This window comes from Aedes aegypti, chromosome 3 (assembly GCF_002204515.2).
Source record: "Aedes aegypti strain LVP_AGWG chromosome 3, AaegL5.0 Primary Assembly, whole genome shotgun sequence".
In the NCBI taxonomy this organism is placed as follows: domain Eukaryota; kingdom Metazoa; phylum Arthropoda; class Insecta; order Diptera; family Culicidae; genus Aedes; species Aedes aegypti.
This window is the reverse complement of record NC_035109.1, coordinates 312,752,937-312,770,528: the sequence shown is the minus strand read 5'-3', so window position 1 is coordinate 312,770,528 and position 17,592 is coordinate 312,752,937. Positions and strand designations below refer to the sequence as shown.

At 38.3% G+C, this 17,592-nt stretch overlaps 1 protein-coding gene across 1 annotated transcript; it reads left to right on the top strand.

Moving 5' to 3' along the window:
• The first annotated feature begins 67 nt into the window (after positions 1–67).
• LOC5577979 (cingulin) lies at positions 68–14,357 on the top strand. Its single transcript, XM_001663599.2, has 7 exons — positions 68–337; positions 12,790–12,919; positions 12,983–13,161; positions 13,223–13,437; positions 13,496–13,654; positions 13,711–13,902; positions 13,969–14,357. The coding sequence occupies exons 1-7, from the start codon at positions 185–187 to the stop codon at positions 14,138–14,140; spliced, it is 1,200 nt and encodes a 399-aa protein (XP_001663649.1). The 5' UTR covers positions 68–184; the 3' UTR covers positions 14,141–14,357.
• The last annotated feature ends 3,235 nt before the right edge of the window (positions 14,358–17,592 follow it).

Below are 17,592 nucleotides of genomic sequence, written 5' to 3'. Positions count from 1 at the left end.
TGTTGCGACGCAACATAAATTTTAGTACAGAAACGTCTTATGTTTTAGTACACTGTGTACTCGCTAGTCGCTGGACGCGGAAACCCGAAATCAAAACAAACAGTCAACGGTCAATCAAACAGTGCGCGGCGGAGTTTAATTTCTATGTCCATTGTGGGTTTTTGTGCCAAAAAATTAACGAAAAATGGACAACGCTACGTTTGTCGAAAGCTGGAACAGTATCATACCGCACAAGATAAAGCCGGCTGATCTGGAACACCCGACGGAGTCGTTTATGTGCCGAAGCTTGGTCAGCTTCTTCCGGATGATGAAATACGATGTTTCGGAGTTTGACCACGTAAGTGTAGCAGGTCTCTTTTTAGAGACGGATTTCTGTTTTAATGCAAGTCTCTATTTTCTAATTCTAATTTATTTAGTAGCAAACTTTATTAGGGTTTTCTACAGATATTTTTTGACTAGTTCTTCCACCGATTCCCACAGTTATTACTAAAGGAAGTACTCTTCCTGGAATTCCTCATGAAGTTCCTCCATTTATTTCTGAAGGAATTTCTCCAACATTTACTCCTCAGTTCTACAAAACATAAGCATAAGCATTGATGACCGTACAATTCGTAGTTGCTAGTTGTGATTGACCAGACTAATCGAAGTTGCACAAGGAACCAGGAGATGTAGCTTGGGAGTAGCTTTACATCTTCAATGTACACTTTCGAGAATTCCAAACATTGAAAAGTCAAAAACGGCGCCGGTCATTGTTACTAGAAACCGAGATCACCTCTGCATCTCCATGGTTGTCACGGGAAGGAGTTTTGTCAGTGGAAAGGGATCATAGCTGCATGCTCAGGATTCAGCTTGGTAAGTGGGTCCTATAACACTTCCCCGAATACCATTACCCCGAAAACCATCTCCCCGAAAACCAGTACCCCGAAAACCATTACCCCGAATGCAACGTTACCCCGAATGACACATTACCCCGAAAACCATTACCCCGAATGGTAAATTACCCCGAAAACCAGTTCCCCTAATAAGACACTTCCCCGAAAATCAGTGATGCACTTCAAGAAATTCTTCAAGGAAGCTCGCGAATTTGAGCCTGAAAGTTTTCGGCTTAGTAACTACTACTATTCCTATTAGTGATTTTTTATTCTTTCAATCATCGGCTGTTTTTTCGAGGTTGTATAATGGCAGTGTAAAAATTTTAATCAATGATTTTCTCTTCATTGAGTTATAGGCTGTTCTTTCGAGTTGTACCGTTTGAGTTGAAGTTTGAGCGATAGCGGTAAAAAAATCGACTGACAAAATTGTCTTGAGCAAAAGTTGACAGTGACTTCAAAAAATAAATGAAAATAAGCCCCTGCATTACTTGTCTGTATTACATCTTGTCAGTATTACAATTTCCAACAAGGGATTGTCCTTCTTTTAGTTATCGGCTATTCTTTCGGAAGTTGCACTAGCAAAGTGATTGTTGGCATCATAATTATTGACGTTTTCAACAGTGATTTTTTCTTCTTTTATCATAGGCTGTTCTTTAGCGATGTATTTTTGAAATAGTGGTCAGTTTAATATCAGTTAACATTTTCATCATATTTTTCAAACCATAGTCTAATGACATTTTAGAATATGTTGAACTCGCATTGCCTCCAGCAATATAAAAGTATAATTATGCATTACCAAATAATATAACGCTTTTGAAAGAGGGCGGGAATGGTCTCTAATATTAACATGTAAGCATTATCATCAGTTCGAAAAATGATTTATTGCTGTGAACACAATCATTCTCACAAAATCAAGTATACGCCTGTGAGTAAAATTTGGGTTCGCACTTGGCTCATGAAGAATAGCTGTTGATTAAAAGAATAATAAATCTTTGATAACATGAAGAACATGAATTCAAATGAAAATCAAAATTCTATGAAATAGGTATATGGGATTCATCTGTCGGATCTTCAATTTTTCGTGCCAAGAAAATTCGGGGTTATGGTCCATTCGGGGAAATGGTATTCGGGGTAACGGACTATTCGGGGTAATGGTTTTCGGGGTATTGGTTTTCGGGGTACTTGACCATTCGGGGTATTGACTTTCGGGGTGATGATTTTCGGGGTAATGGTATTCGGGGAAATGTTATAGGATCTGGTAAGTGATGTGATTCATGCAACCTTAGTTCAAAATCTCTAAAGACAAAGTGAAATTAAAGTTATTCAACACTTTTAGCGTCGAACCATTCGAAGGTTATTTTTTATAATGATAAGTTAAATCAATTATTCGATATGGTTAAAAACAGAATAACTCATACTCAGCATGGTTTTTTTAAGGGACGCTCAACATGCACAAACTTGCTGGAGTTCATTCATTATTCTTTGACAGCCATGGATAATGGAAACCACGTGGAAGCTCTCTATACAGATTTCAGTAAAGCTTTCGATCGCATTGACATACCAATGTTGCTTTTTAAGTTAGAAAAAATAGGATTTCAACCGGACCTTCTTAAATGGGTAGAGTCTTATCTTACTAATCGTCAACAAATAGTTAGATACAAAGGAGTAAAATCTATTCCAATTAAAGTTACATCGGGAGTTCCTCAAGGGTCTCATTTAGGGCCATTATTCTTTATTTTATACGTTAACGACATTTCCTTCATTCTGAAAAAAGTGAAAGCTCTCATATATGCTGATGACATGAAACTGTTTCTTGAAATAGTAAACGATGAAGATATACATACTTTTCAAAATGAAATTGATATGTTTTACAAATGGTGCAATAAAAGCCTTCTCCAATTGAACGTGAAAAAATGTAATTCAATATCCTTTAGCAGAAAGCGTAGTATACCTAACACAACAGTCTACCTAGGGAGTCAACCAGTAGAAAAATTCATAAGAATAAGAGATTTAGGAGTGATTTTAGATTCCAAAGTTACTTTTATAGATCATTATAATACAATTATCAACAAGGCAAACAAGATGTTAGCATTCATAAAACGATTTAGCTATAATTTTCACGATCCATACACTATAAAAACATTATACATAACCTATGTGCGTTCAATTTTAGAATACTGTAGCATAGTTTGGTCACCATTTTCATCAACCCATGAAAATCGTATAGAATCAGTTCAAAAACAATTTCTGTTGTTCGCACTTCGAAAATTAGGTTGGACAAGGTTACCTCTACCATCTTATGAAGCACGATGCATGCTCATTAATATTCAAACATTGAAGAAACGTCGCGAATTTGCAATGGTCTCGTTCGTAAACGATATAGTTTCGCATCGTATTGACTCGATGACACTTTTATCAAAATTAAATTTTTATGCTCCTTCAAGACAACTGCGAAGTCGTAGTATTTTTTATACAAACCATCACCGCACAAATTATGCCAAATTTGAGCCTTTAAATCAAATAATGTCTGTTTACAATAAACATTGCGAAACCATTGACTTTACTATGACGAAATCGGAACTAAAACAAAAATTTATGTCATATCAAAATTCGAACTAGATTAAGAAAATAACGTTTCCAAACTATATAATATTAAGTGTAAAATTGTAACAAAATGGTCTACTTCTGATTGACGACATGAAATAAATAAATAAATTTAAAAAAAAAATCCATTTAGGTAACATTCCTACCGTTGTAATGATTATGAAACATATAATATTGTACATTTAAAATAAAAGCATTAAACGAGCTCACCAAATTGATCATCCATCCTTGATCGAGCAGCTGTAAGCTACTTTAATCGGTATGCTCATTTCACAAAAGCAAAATATCACTCCGGCGACGCAAAAACGTGAACTCGATTTCACTCATAACGCGTGCAAACTCAGAAAGCACCAAACTAGAGAACAAGACAGCGGTTCAAGCTGAAACCTCGATCGATTGGCCACCACCAGCGCTTTATCGAAGCACTGCCCAGCAGAACACCTGCAGAATAAACCGACTTTATTTCCGCTATAGACACTTTTTTCAAAAACTGCACAACCGTTTTGCCAGCCAAATCTAATAATAAGCGGAGACGACAAAATCGTGACAGATTTTTCAACACATCCGTTCGCGCGAGCTACCTATTCTGCGATCTCCATTTCCGTCAACCGTTTCGTACTATTTGAAAGAGTATGGCCTAATGAAAATTTTGGCGTGAACGACGGCCCAAACAGTCACTATTTGGAATGGCGTTTCATGCAGCTCGAATAGGCCAGGAGAAAAGGTTCACTTAGAGTGAATTTATAGCAGAGAAAAAGTAATTTTTGTATGAAAATTAAAAAATTATATGAATGAAATTTTGCTTATCAATGCTGCCTTTTATCATGATGTTTCCAAGGATGTGGACATTAAGTTAGCAAAACTGAAAGCAGTCTTCCCAAACGAACACCAAACACGTTGGTTGAGGCTGTTTCGTACTCTCCTTGTACTCTCTTCTCGTGTTCAAACCCCGGTCAATTTGTACCTCGATTGCAATCGCGATTCAAATTTTGGTGCAAATCTTCGGTTGCATCCGAGGTTCAAAAAGATGGCACAAAACGGACCGATAGAAAACAGTTGAAATCCATGCTAACGCTGGGTAAGATTTTGTTTAGCATTTTTTTTTTTACACTGAGTTGTTTGTTTTGCCGCTGTCAAATGGAAACAACCTAACGATAGGTATATATCAGTTAACCCAAAATTGGGTTATCCCACGGAAGAGCCGAATTGCGCCAAAAGAAGTCATAGCTGGGTTGATTTGCGGCTCCGTGTAGAAATGTATCCGCGTAGATTTCAACCCTTCTCTGTTTGTCTGCTTTTTGCGAATAAAATTGAACATCGGTTCTGTTCATGGGAAGACTGACTGAAAGACTATTTTCAATATAAAGCGTCACTATTTTGGCGTTTCGGTTATTCGTGGTTAAAATTATACTGAATTGAAGTTTTCAAAATATGTCTAACCAAATTAATCGACGACAATTCTCACTTCGCCCCACTCGCTATTCTACCCAAAGCTCTAAAGATATTTCTAACATTTTTTTAATAATAATCACTCATGATAATTTGTGTATGAAAAATTTCTGAGTTGAAATGGCGTGCCGCCAGTTTTTCATTGTGTTCCAATAGTTAGAGGTTTCAAATCATGTGAGTCGCTTAGGAAAGTTTGTTCAGTAAACTGAAAGGGAGCTTATGGGGCAATAAAACTTCTTTACTAGAGTTTCTATTCCCGGAAAAATTTCCCGGGAATTGAGATTTCCCGGGATTCCCGTTTCCCGGGAAATGATTTTTTGTTTCCCGAGATTCCCGTATTTCCCGGGATTTCAATATTTCCCAGGGAGGTTTATGAAAAAAAAAATTACTATCTATTTCTAAACAAAAACTATCGCACAATTTACTTTTCATATAATTCTTACCAATGAACTGACTACGTCGCTAGTTATATTTCGGTGCTGTTTTTTTTGTTTTTCGTAATGAAATAGTTGTTCATAAAATGGACATCGTTTTCGACGAAAAAAAACGCTATATAAAATAAAGGAATTTTCGAGGGACTTTTTCTATGAATTGAGTAGACTTATAAAGGTTTCATGGATGTAACAGCCACAATTTTCAATACATAGACTCTAGTTGGATTTTATTCTAAACGATTTATCAAGAATAAACTCCACGTGGATTTTTGCTTAATGATATAAACTTTGTTGTTTTGAAGCCTAGCGTTTGAAATGGTGCTAACATTTTTTAGAGAAACATGAACAAATTACTCACAGAGAAGAGAAATAACCAATAAATTTACTGGTATAAAATACATATAGGGTAGATGTACCATGTACATATTAAATTTTGAAGCCGCATAACTAAGAACAAATATTAGAGTAAAATCGAAATATAAAGCCAGTGGCATTATTTTTACGTCAACCGAAAGCTATTTATCTCAGTTTTGTGAAAAAAAAAACATAAAAAACTAAAACTAAAATTTTTGTATTTATTGTTACTTGTGCTACTATAGGAACACATGTACCACATGTACAAAGTTAAATACAAATCAAATCCGTATTTTTTTACAAAACTATTATATTTTTCCTTAAAAGTGTGGATCAAAAGCTTTCAATTAATATAAGAAAAAGTCCTAATCTATTAAATTAATTTGTTTTATGAAAAAAAAGATTTTTTGTTGGTATTGATACCATAGAAACAACAGGTTTGCTATAGATACAAGGGAGCTTAAATAATAAGCAAAACTAAATTTCGATCATTTTTTTTTTTTAACAAAATCGAATAGTGTGTCAATGGTACTTAAATAAAAAGTTCCTGAGCTTCATGTCAAAAAATATTTTGCAACGATTTACAGCAAAACGGCCGCAAAAAGCCACTAGTGCGACTAAAGGGGACTGTCTACTAAGGGAACACCGACCCTACACGAAATACGAATAATTTGAAAAGAAAATTGAACCAAATTTGCTTCATTTTCCCGCTTTTTAGAATTTCCCGGGATCCCGGGAATTCCCGGGAAATGGTAATTTTATTTCCCGTTTCCCGGGAAATCAAATCCCGGGAAATTTGGAAACTATTCTTTACGGAAATGGTCTATAACTTGTGACATACACTACCCGTCATAAATACGGACTCACTGAAATAAGTATTGCAACACTCAGCTGAATAATGAATCACCCCCGAAAAGTTTAGCATCACCTCAAAACAGGTTAATTCACATTGCTATATCTCGAGATCCTTACGATTTGCAAAGAAGCGATCTTCAGCAAAGTTGTTCAGGGGATCAAGGACATCCGGAAGACAGATAGTTTGGTTCGCGTAGGTGGCGCTAGTGAGCATTTAAAATTGAGCATTTTGAACTAGTTCTAGCTTGTGATCCATAAGAGATAGAAAGTTCGGGTCTTCGGCAAAGTTGCTCAGGGGTTCAAGGACATCCGCAAAGCGATCAGTTTAGTTCGCGATTTTGCCGTTAGGTGGCGCTAGTGAGCATGTAAAATTGAGCATTTCAAACTAGTTCTAGCTTTTGATCCATAAGAGATAGAAAGTTCGGGTCTTCGGCAAAGTTGCTCAGGGGTTCAAGGACATCCGGAAAACGATCAGTTTAGCTCACGATTTTGCCGCTAGGTGGCGCTAGTGAGCATGTAAAAATGAGCATTTTGAACTAGTTCTAGCTTGCGATCCATAAGAGATAGAATGTTCGGGTCTTCGGCAAAGTTGCAAGGGGTTCAAGGACATCCGGAAGACAGATAGTTTGGTTCGCAATTTTGCCGCTATGTGGCGCTAGTGAGCATGTAAAACTGAGCATTTTGAACTAGTTCTAGCTTGTGATCCATAAGAGATAGAAAGTTCGGGTCTTCGGCAAAGTTGCTCAGAAAGTCAAGGAAATACGGAAAGCGATCAGTTTAGTTCGCAATTTTGCCGCTAGGTGGCGCTAGTGAGCATGTAAAATTGAGCATTTTGAACTAATTCTAGCTTGTGATCCATAAGAGATAAAATGTTCGGGTCTTCGGCAAAGTTGCTCAGGGGTTCAAGGACATCCGGAAAGCGAACAGTTTAGTTCACGATTTTGCCGCTAGGTGGCGCTAGTGAGCATGTAAAATTGAGCATTTTGAACTAGTTCTAGCTTGTGATCCATAAGAGATAAAATGTTCGGGTCTTTGGCAAAGTTGCTCAGGGGTTCAATGACATCCGGAAAGGGAACAGTTTAGTTCGCGATTTTGCCGCTAGGTGGCACTAGTGAGCATGTAAAATTGAGCATTTTGAACCATTTCTAGACTGTGATCCATAAGAAATAGAAAGTTCGAGACTTCGGCGAAGTTGTTAAGAAGGCCAAGTACATCCGGAAGACAAGCAGTTAGGTTGTAGATTTTGCCGCTAGGTGGCGCTAGTGGGCATGTAAAATTGAGCATTTCAAACTAGTTCTAGCTTGTGATCCACGTGAGATAGAAAGTTCGAGTCTTCGGCAAAGTTGTTCAGAAAGTCAAGGACATCCGGAAGACAGATAGTTTGGTTCGAGATTTTGCCGCTAGGTGGCGCTAGTGAGCATGTAAAACTGAGCATTTTGATCTAGTGCTAGCTTGCGATCCACAAGAGATAGAAAGTTCGAGTCTTCGGTAAGTAAAGAACAGAAATAAAGTAAAGGACATCCAAATATCAAATTTTTTGGTTCCTAATTTTGCCACTAGGTACGCATATTTTATTAAATATATGAAACAAATTCTATTTTTCGAGCCAGATGAGATAGGAAGTTTGAATCTTCGGCAAAGTTGTTCGGAAAGTCAAGGGCATCCAGGAAACAGTTTACTCTGGAGGGATGACTGTACCTTAACATTATGAATTTGACAAGATAGAATTTCCAGAATGCTGTTCAGATATTCTTTGACATTTGGAAGTTGAAGTGATTAGGGATGGAATCATATTAAATTAAAGTGATTCAGGTCTGATCAAATGTATATTCAAGTGTATCATATCTGATTCATATGCTAGTGATTCTGGTATGACTTACTCCATGTGCGAGTGACTCAGTCAGGACTCATATTCAACACATTCAAATTATTTAAGTCAGAATCTCTTCATGGTTCAAGTTTGATTGACTTGATATCCAAGTGATTTATGTCTTATTCTCTTTATATCCATGTCTTTCGGGTTTGATTCACTCTACAGTCGACTCTTCATAACTCGATATTCAAGGGACCATCGACTTAAAGAATTATCGAGTTATAGAATATACCAACGCAAAAAATCCCAAAATCGAAGAAACAAATTTCAGTATTTCCAATACATATTTGATTACTTCTGTAAGAAAGCAATAATATTTTGTTGATATTATTTTACAAACAAATGTCCCATGTTTTTCCTTACGTAATTTTTTTTTATTTTAATGTTTTAAACATTTATTACAATTTGCAAGTATTTATTCACTTCCAGAATAAATCCAAGTTTCCCAGTATAAGAAGGATTTTAAAATGGATATCGAGTTATGGAGGGAAATTTTCCTCTCACGTGACATCGACTAATTGAGATATCGAGTAATAGAAATATCGACATATGGAGAGCACGATATATGGGAATTTGAGGGGACCGAAAAATCGATCGAGTTATAGAGTATATCGAGTTATAAAATATCAAGTTGTGGAGAGTCGACTGTATATTCAAGAAATTCAGGTTTGACTTGAATATGGAGTAAACAAAAATCATGTCAAATTCACTCCATGTTCAAGTGGCTCAGGATTGATTCATTTTATATTCAATAGATTCAAGTTTAGTTCTCTCCATACCCGCAAGTGTTTCACGTCAGATTCACTTTATTATTAAGTTATTCAGAATTGATTCATTTCATTTTCAAGTGATTCAGTTTGTTCCATATCCTAGTGATTCTTATCTGATTCACTCATATTCGACTGATTTTGGTTTGATTCATTGATGTTCAAACGATTTCAAGTGATTCACTTCATTTTCAAATGTTTCAAGTTTGATTCACTTTATGTACAAGTGATTCAGGTTTGATTGATTTCATATTCAAGAGATTTAGGATTTATTTCCAGTGATTTATGTTTGATTCGCTTCATATCCAAGTGATTCATGTCGGATTCGCACCATATTCAAGTGATTCAGGTTTGATTCGCATTATATTCAAGTGTTGCAGGTCTGAAAGTGCCTAGTTTGAAATGCTCAATTTTACATGCTCACTTGCACCACCTAGCGGCAAAATCGAGAACTAAACTGTTTGCTTTCCGGATGTCATGAACTCCTGAGCAACTTTGCCGAAGACCCGAACTTTCTATCTCTTATGGATCACAAGCTAGAACTAGTTTGAAATGCTCACTAGCGCCACATAGCGGCAAAATCGCGAACTAAACTGTTCGCTTTCCGGATGTCCTTGAACCCCTGAGCAACTTTGCCGAAGACCCGAACTTTCTATCTCTTATGGATCACAAGCTAGAACTAGTTTGAAATGCTCACTAGTGCCACATAGCGGCAAAATCGCGAACTAAACTGTTCGCTTTCCGGATGTCCTTGAACCCCTGAGCAACTTTGCCGAAGACCCGAACTTTCTATCTCTTATGGATCACAAGCTAGAACTAGTTTGAAATGCTCACTAGTGCCACCTAGCGGCAAAATCGCGAACTAAACTGATCCTTTTCCGGATGTCCTTGAACCCCTGAGCAACTTTGCCGAAGACCCGAACTTTCTATGTCTTATGGATCACAAGCTAGAACTAGTTCAAAATGCTCAATTTTAAATGCTCACTAGCGCCACCTAGCGGCAAAATCGCGAACTAAACTGTTCCCTTTCCGGATGTCCTTGAACCCCTGAGCAACTTTGCCGAAGACCCGAACTTTCTATCTCTTATGGATCACAAGCTAGAACTAGTTCAAAATGCTCAATTTTAAATGCTCACTAGCGCCACCTAGCGGCAAAATCGCGAACCAAACTATCTGTCTTCCGGATGTCCTTGAACCCCTGAACAACTTTGCTGAAGATCGCTTCTTTGTAAGTCGTAAGGATCTCGAGATATAGCAATGTGAATTAACCTGTTTTGAGGTGATGCTAAACTTTTCAGGGTGATTCATTATTCAGCTGTGTGTTGCAATACTTTTTTGAGTGAGTCCGTATTTATGACGGGTAGTGTATAAAAGCCACTGCTCGTATTACAGTATGTATTTTTTCGTGATTTTGTCTGATATTAATTCAGGTACTTTCCAAAGCTTCCTTCAGATAATACTACAATTTTTTTCAGTAGTTAATATAGTGATGGTTACTAACTTTCCAATTACACTTTACACTTTCATTATTTGTAAATTTTATTAGAATACACACGAAAAACTAATTGAATATCAACACATTACTTCACTTTGCAAAAAGAAAATGAAAATACTAGTAATTTTTATGTATTTTCATTTTTTTATTCTTTTTACAAAATCAAGCGTTGAGATGGTTGAGATTCAATTAGTTTTTTTTTCAAACTTTCTAAGAAATTGCTTCCATGAATTCAATGCAAACATTTTTGCCCAGAACCATCCCAGAAGCATCTCCAGAGCTTATTATTGTTATTATTATTTATCTTTATTTGAGTAGCTTTTCGCCCTTGGCGAGTTCGCCACGTCTCTCTATCTCCAGAGATTGCATCAGGAATTTTTGCAACAAGTCCTTCAAAGCTTCTCTCAGAAATTTCTCAATGAAGTCCTAATTCCTCTAGGAATTCATCTAGAAATTTCCTTCGGGAATCGTTTTCCTCAAGAGTTCAATTTACAGTTTCGTTGCTTTCAAAATGGAAAGATAACTCTACGGTTCGTGTAGAATTAAAAAGTATCGCTCAGGTTTGATGAAAAATTTTACATACCCTTGATGATGATACTTCCCTGACCAGAAATATTATATTTTGAGCGCCCTTTTCGAAGCTATTCTATCCAGGTATCCATGTACTGCTTTCAATCCTGAAATTATTCTTATTGTGCATGCTCATGCATTATATTAGTGATGCTCATAATCATGCAACAGATAAGAAGGAGAGAAAAAGAGAATATAGGAACAGTGATTAGTAATAAGTTAATTATGTAGTTTTGTTAGAATTATAAACAATTAAACAGTAGTAATGAATAGCTTATAAAATGACTTTGTAGCATAGCTGAGCCTTTCGGATCGTAAGACCGATGTATAAAAATAATTTGTTTCGAAATTATCCGCGTGGTCTTCTAGTGCCCCTATTAGATAAGAATCAGTCATAGACATACATACCGAATGCTCGCCATGACCCTATGGCCAACATTTGTATATGTATAGCCTTAGCTGATGTGGCTTTTCTAATAGGTAGTTCTTTCACTCATTGATTGTCCTCAAAACCTTGTCAAGTATAGAAAATTGATTTTATTTCATTTATTACTACATTGAAGCTACATTGTACTTATTAAGTATTAGGTATTATTTTATGTTTTTACCACTATTGATATTATCAAGGCCAGAATTCCCAGTGAGTGAAGAATTTCATAGTACTAGAACACCATAGAAGATCGCTAAACATTACCTAATCATGGAACGGCTTTTTGCTCTATTATTTTAGGTAGATGCTATTGATCTTCCTTTGCTCCTATCCGCAACCCGGTGCACGCGCCCTGTTGGTTTTTGAAAACCTCGTAGAAGATTACAAACCGTCAATGGCATTCCCAATTACTACCCCACATTGCACATTCAAGGGTCTGGCTGTGCTCCTAACCCACCCTCAGTTCGTAATCTTCTCGCCAGCTTGAAATTATATTTTCCCGAAGTGAAAGTAATTTTGATGAGTGATAGCCTAGTGCAGCCCAACTGCATAGTACAGTAGTTTAACCAGAATCTTAAGGTCAGAAGATAAAATCTAAATTGTGTAATAAAATTGTTGCCATTGCTTTGAAATTCACCCAACATCTAATCAAAACTACGAACAACAGCGATCAATTATCAAAATTCATCACTCCCTGGAAAATATAATCCCAAGCCCAGGGACAAAAATGCTAAAGATATTTCTGAAAAAAAAAACAAGACTGTCGCTGCAATTCCTGCAAAGAACTCAGAAAAAAATCGACATAAATTACTAAGATAATTATTGAAAAATAAACGATTTCTGGATAATATATTGTAAGAATTTCATGACAAACATTGGACTGACCAGAAGAAAATTATCTGTAAAAAATTCTACCCTGCTGTACACTACAGTTCAGTTTTGTTCTCAAATAATAGGGCCTACAATCTCAGTAATATTTATGATTAAGCTGTTTCTGATTTCAGAGTACGCTGATGTCTACCTATCGTTCTATAATCTCCATGGATGTATATTATTCACACAAAACTATTTTATTACGGTTTACAGATGTACAACGAACCCAAAGAGTCCACTATTAGAAAAAGGGTACAAATAGTGGCCAACACCAATCACTTCTACCAACTGTGTATGGGATCAAAGCAGAGAAATTTCCTTTACGTGGACCTGATCAAACCCTGTAAGTAACTTCTTCCTTAGATGCGCCCATACATGTACCTAATTAATGAGTTCTATTCCCCAGCACCCAAAAAGACGATCCACGTGCTGAACATCTTGCTCAACTATCTGTTCTACATCAACATGGTTCGAGACGAAACGATTGAAAAGGCCACGCAGTGCACTGCAAGGTATCACGAGCTGGAAGCCAACATCAACCAACAGAAGCGAGAAATGGAAAACCACAAGATCAAGATCAACAATGTGAGAAAGCAGAAAAAATCCGTGGGATCATGGTCATTATAATGGTTTTGTCATTTCTCAGATAGAGCAAAACATCAGTAAAATGCGACACCAGCTGCCACAGCTGGAGTCCGACAACGATAAGCTCAGAGAGACGAAGCAGCAACTGTTGGAGAAGATCGCGGCCACCAAAGCAGCAGATGAAGAGTTGGCGGAGAAGATCACCAAACTGAAAATGGACTACGCCATGTTGCAGGATCGACGGGTAGACGATGAGGAAGCCGCTGCTTTGATACGGTATTACGACTGCAGTTGGGTGTTATTGGTAAATTGACTTTAACAAATTTTTTTACAGGAAAAACGAAGAACTGGAGGCAGAAATTGAAGAGTACGAAAAGCAGGAAAAGACACTGCAGACGACCAATTCTGAGTATGCAACGCTCATCAGCCAGATCAAGCCGTGTATTTTTGCCGCGGAAGAGATCCTGCAGAATCCACAGGATGATTCACTGATGTAAGTAGTCCCTTTTTGCCAAATACCTACTCGATAAACTCATATTTTTATGACAGGAAAATCAAAAACCAAGTGGACACTCTTCGGTTAAACTACAGTAAACTGGAAGCAGAGTGCGCTAGGAAAACGACCACCCTTCAGGCATTGCAGAAAAATTGCGAAGCCATACGAGACTACGTTACCGAAGTTGAGAAACAGCTCTCGGTGGGACACAAAGCCAAACGTAAAACCGAACGCCAAACAATCAGGTGAGTTTATTCGTCTATTTCAGTCGTCGTTGCGCCAAACTAAATCTAGATAACTCATTTTCGCAGCGATCTCGGTAAGCAACAGATGCAGCTGGACGAACTGCACGAACAGAACGATGTCTATCTGGAGCAGATCAAGGCACTGAAAGAGGAAATGCTGCTGATAATGCAGATGAGCGAACAGGCGAAGGCTTTTCTGATGCGAGACCCGGTCAATCGGCCGTTGTCATCCAAGTAGCGCTCGCTAATGCTTAGCACAATTGTATAGTCCTGTTCGTTCCCCTTTTGAGGAGTTTTGGATCATTGCTATTTATCAATAAAAATAAATAAATATTTATTCCGGCTGCGATCAATGCACTAAGCCAATCAAAGAAGAAGAATTCATCTCGTGTATGGCGTTCTGTGAGTAACAATTGGTTGAATTGGTGAAATAATTAGTGGAAAAAATCTCTGAAGGAAATAGGTACTGAAAAAACTTTCAGCGTAGTTCCCAGTAGAAATCAATTAAGGTAAAGGGTGTACGGAATCAAATTGCGAAACACACAAAGATTTGGCAAAATTCGCACGTTCAACCAATCATCTTCAAACATTCAGGGAGTAAAAGAAACCACGTTCTGAATATTTCCCCATGTTTGTTTTATTCAATTTCAATGCCATATCCAAATGCACGAACTTCTCTCTTCACACTACGTAGAGAGCCGAATCCTATTCTTGGCACTTTTGATTCACTTCGGCAGTGCGTGTGTGTGATCCATCTAACCCCCACTGTCCGGCAGTGATATTATGAAAAAAAGTTTTCAGCAAAAATGTAGTACATTTTTGCAAAAAGCTTCAGTCCGGGAGTTAGAAGGTGATAGCTCTATTGCAGATCCAGTGACCCATTTCAGAATGGCTGGAGAGACACGATTATTCAGGGCGTTTTTCGAATATTTACTTCCGAATTGAATTCCGGATGGCGTGGCACCAGCCAAATCATTGGCCAAATCGCGAAAAAAAAAGAACGAGAGCACGAAAAATAACGTGCAGCAAAACAAAACACGACCGTTCGCGGGCAACGCTTACTGCGATCCCTCACTTTTGATTCACTTCGGCAGTGGGGTTTTTTTTAAAGCTATTGAACATATATTTGGCCACAATGTGCGTCGCATTGAAGTGCTTTTGATTGCAAAGTTTCAGACCATTCGTTCGAGAAAAAACCCCCATGTCGAAGTGAATCATGAAAGTGCCCAAGTAGCTCTGCACCCTACTTATAGAGTTCTGTACAACATTTGGACCAACTTTGTTTTGCGTGGCATTCCTTTTTTTCTTCATGTCTTCCTCCGATTTCACTTCCTTAGGATGCTTTCGAAGTGCCTGCTTCATGATGACCCAGTACTTTTCCATTGGCCGCAGTTCTGGTGCATTGGGGGGGTTTCGATGCTTCGGCATGAAATTGACTTCCTTAGCCTTGTACCACTCCAACACCTCTTTCGAGTAATGGCACGAGGCCAAATCCGGCCAGGAAATCATAGGACTATCAGGAGAGGAAGTAGACGCTTTTAAAATACACCTGCCCAATGGCCGTTCCAGTTGTCACGATTGGGGTGCTCCGCTTTCCACACGAGCAAATTGCTTGTCAAATTATATATATTTTTAGTGAACTTTGTGATGAGCAGAGTAATGTTACTGGTTCAACGGTTTATTGGCAAGTGATAACTGAACATAGCCTTTGTTAACTAACTAAATTATTCACCCTACTAATCTAGGGTTTGCTTCTTAACACCCCCTTTCAAACCTAGTGCATGGCGATGCTTCTTGAATACATCCGTCGGTAAACCTTTGGTAAATAGATCGGCGACCTGATCCCCGATTGGAATGTACTGCACCTCGATTTCTTGGCTTTCAATACGTTCTCGAACAAAGTTATAACGAATATCAATGTGCTTGAGTCGTTTCTAGTCTCTTGGTTCTTTTGCTATTTGAATACAGGACTGGTTGTCTTCGTAGATGATTAAAGGTGAATCCCGTTGAACTCCAAACTCCGTAACGATATTACGAAGCCAAACCGCTTCACATGTTGCTTGGCTCAGCGACACGTATTCCGCCTCGGTTGAGGATAACGACACCGTTAGTTGCTTGCGTGTAACCCATGTTATTGCATTGCCGAACAGTTTGATGCAGAAACCAGATGTTGCCCCAATCTGCATCCACAAATCCAATGAGTGGAACGTCCTTGCTACGATGGTAGAAGAGCGAGATGTCTTTCGTACCTTGAAGGTATCGTACAACTCGTTTGAGGGCTTTCCAGTGTTCTTCAGATGGTGTATTCTGGAAACGACTGAGGACATTCACCGCCGCACATATATCTGGATGTGATGACAACATTAGCATTTGGCACCAGCGGCGTAGAAACCGGTTTGCATCCCAAATCGCTTCAACAGATCGAGAACCTATTTAGTTTGATTGATGCATAACGTACCTTGCTTTCTGTTGTGTTCAATCCGCAGGCCCAAGAAATGATTCAGCTCTTGAAGATCAACCATGTCGAACTCAGCGGCCAAGTTCTTCTTGATAACTGTTCCAAGGAAGCGGACGCCAGAATAATATCATCCACGTATAGAACAACGTAGATGCGGACCTTTTCTCCAGTGTACGAGTAGCGGCAGCTATCGTACTTCGAACGTTGAAATCGAAGCTTCACCATAAATTTGTGGAACCGCTCATTCCAGCTCCGAGGCACCTGCTTTAAATCGTATAGCGATTGGTTGAGTTTGCAGACAATCTTCTCCCTCTCAAATCCTGGCGGTTGCTTCATAAAAACAAAAAAACAGTTTCCTTCAAGTAACCGTTCAAAAATGCAGTTTGTACATTCATTTGGTGTAGATACAAATTCCTTTGAACAGCAACGGACAGCAGCGCACGAACGGTTATCATTCGAACCACCGGAGCATATGTTGCCCGATAGTCCATCTCGTGTCACTGCGAGCATTCTTTTGCGACCAGCCGAATTTGTATCCAGCGTTGCCAACCTTCCAGATTTGTCTGAAATATTCCAGATTTTTGAGGCCCCATTTTACAAAAATCTGGAAGATCCAGATAAAATTTTCCACGAATTTGTAAAGTTTTGAAATGAATTTGTAACGTTCTCCATGCACAACACAGGAGATCCAGACTTTTACAGACACAATTTTCCAAATCTTCCAGATTTTTGAAAAATTGACTTGGCATCCCTGTTTGTATCGGCTAATCAAATTATCGTCGTTGTATTTGATCTTTAACACCCATTTACACGGCATTGCTCGGCATCCATCTGGAAGATCTACCAAATCCCAGGTGTGGTAGAGCCTATGTCGATATGATCCTCAATTTGCATTCCACGTGTTCACCTGAGTGTCAGTTAGGCAGTCTTACTTCTACCTTGCACGAGTATAGTTCGGTGCCCTCACAGCGCGCGTGGTTATTGCATCAATCCACATAGTAGTTACTACACCAGGTATGGTTCTTCTCCAGCGATTTGAGTTCATCGTTGATCGCCAACTACCATTCAGGCCAGTCGTCTCGCTTTGCCTCGTCGATCGTTTCAGGAAGATTCTGAATATAGCTTTCAGCATTTAATGCAAACGCTCCGTACAAATGATAATCGGAAAATCTATCCGGCTGCTTTCGCTTTCTTTCTGTTCGTCTTACTATTCTAACTTCTTCCTGTTTTAC

Excerpts from the sequence above, each read along its gene's own strand:
- LOC5577979 (XM_001663599.2), top strand. The coding sequence starts at position 185 with ATGGACAACGCTACGTTTGTCGAAAGCTGGAACAGTATCATACCGCAC. Across the intron at positions 13,438-13,495 it reads GAAGCCGCTGCTTTGATACG|GAAAAACGAAGAACTGGAGG; the intron begins GTATTACGACTG and ends ATTTTTTTACAG. Across the intron at positions 13,903-13,968 it reads ACCGAACGCCAAACAATCAG|CGATCTCGGTAAGCAACAGA; the intron begins GTGAGTTTATTC and ends TCATTTTCGCAG.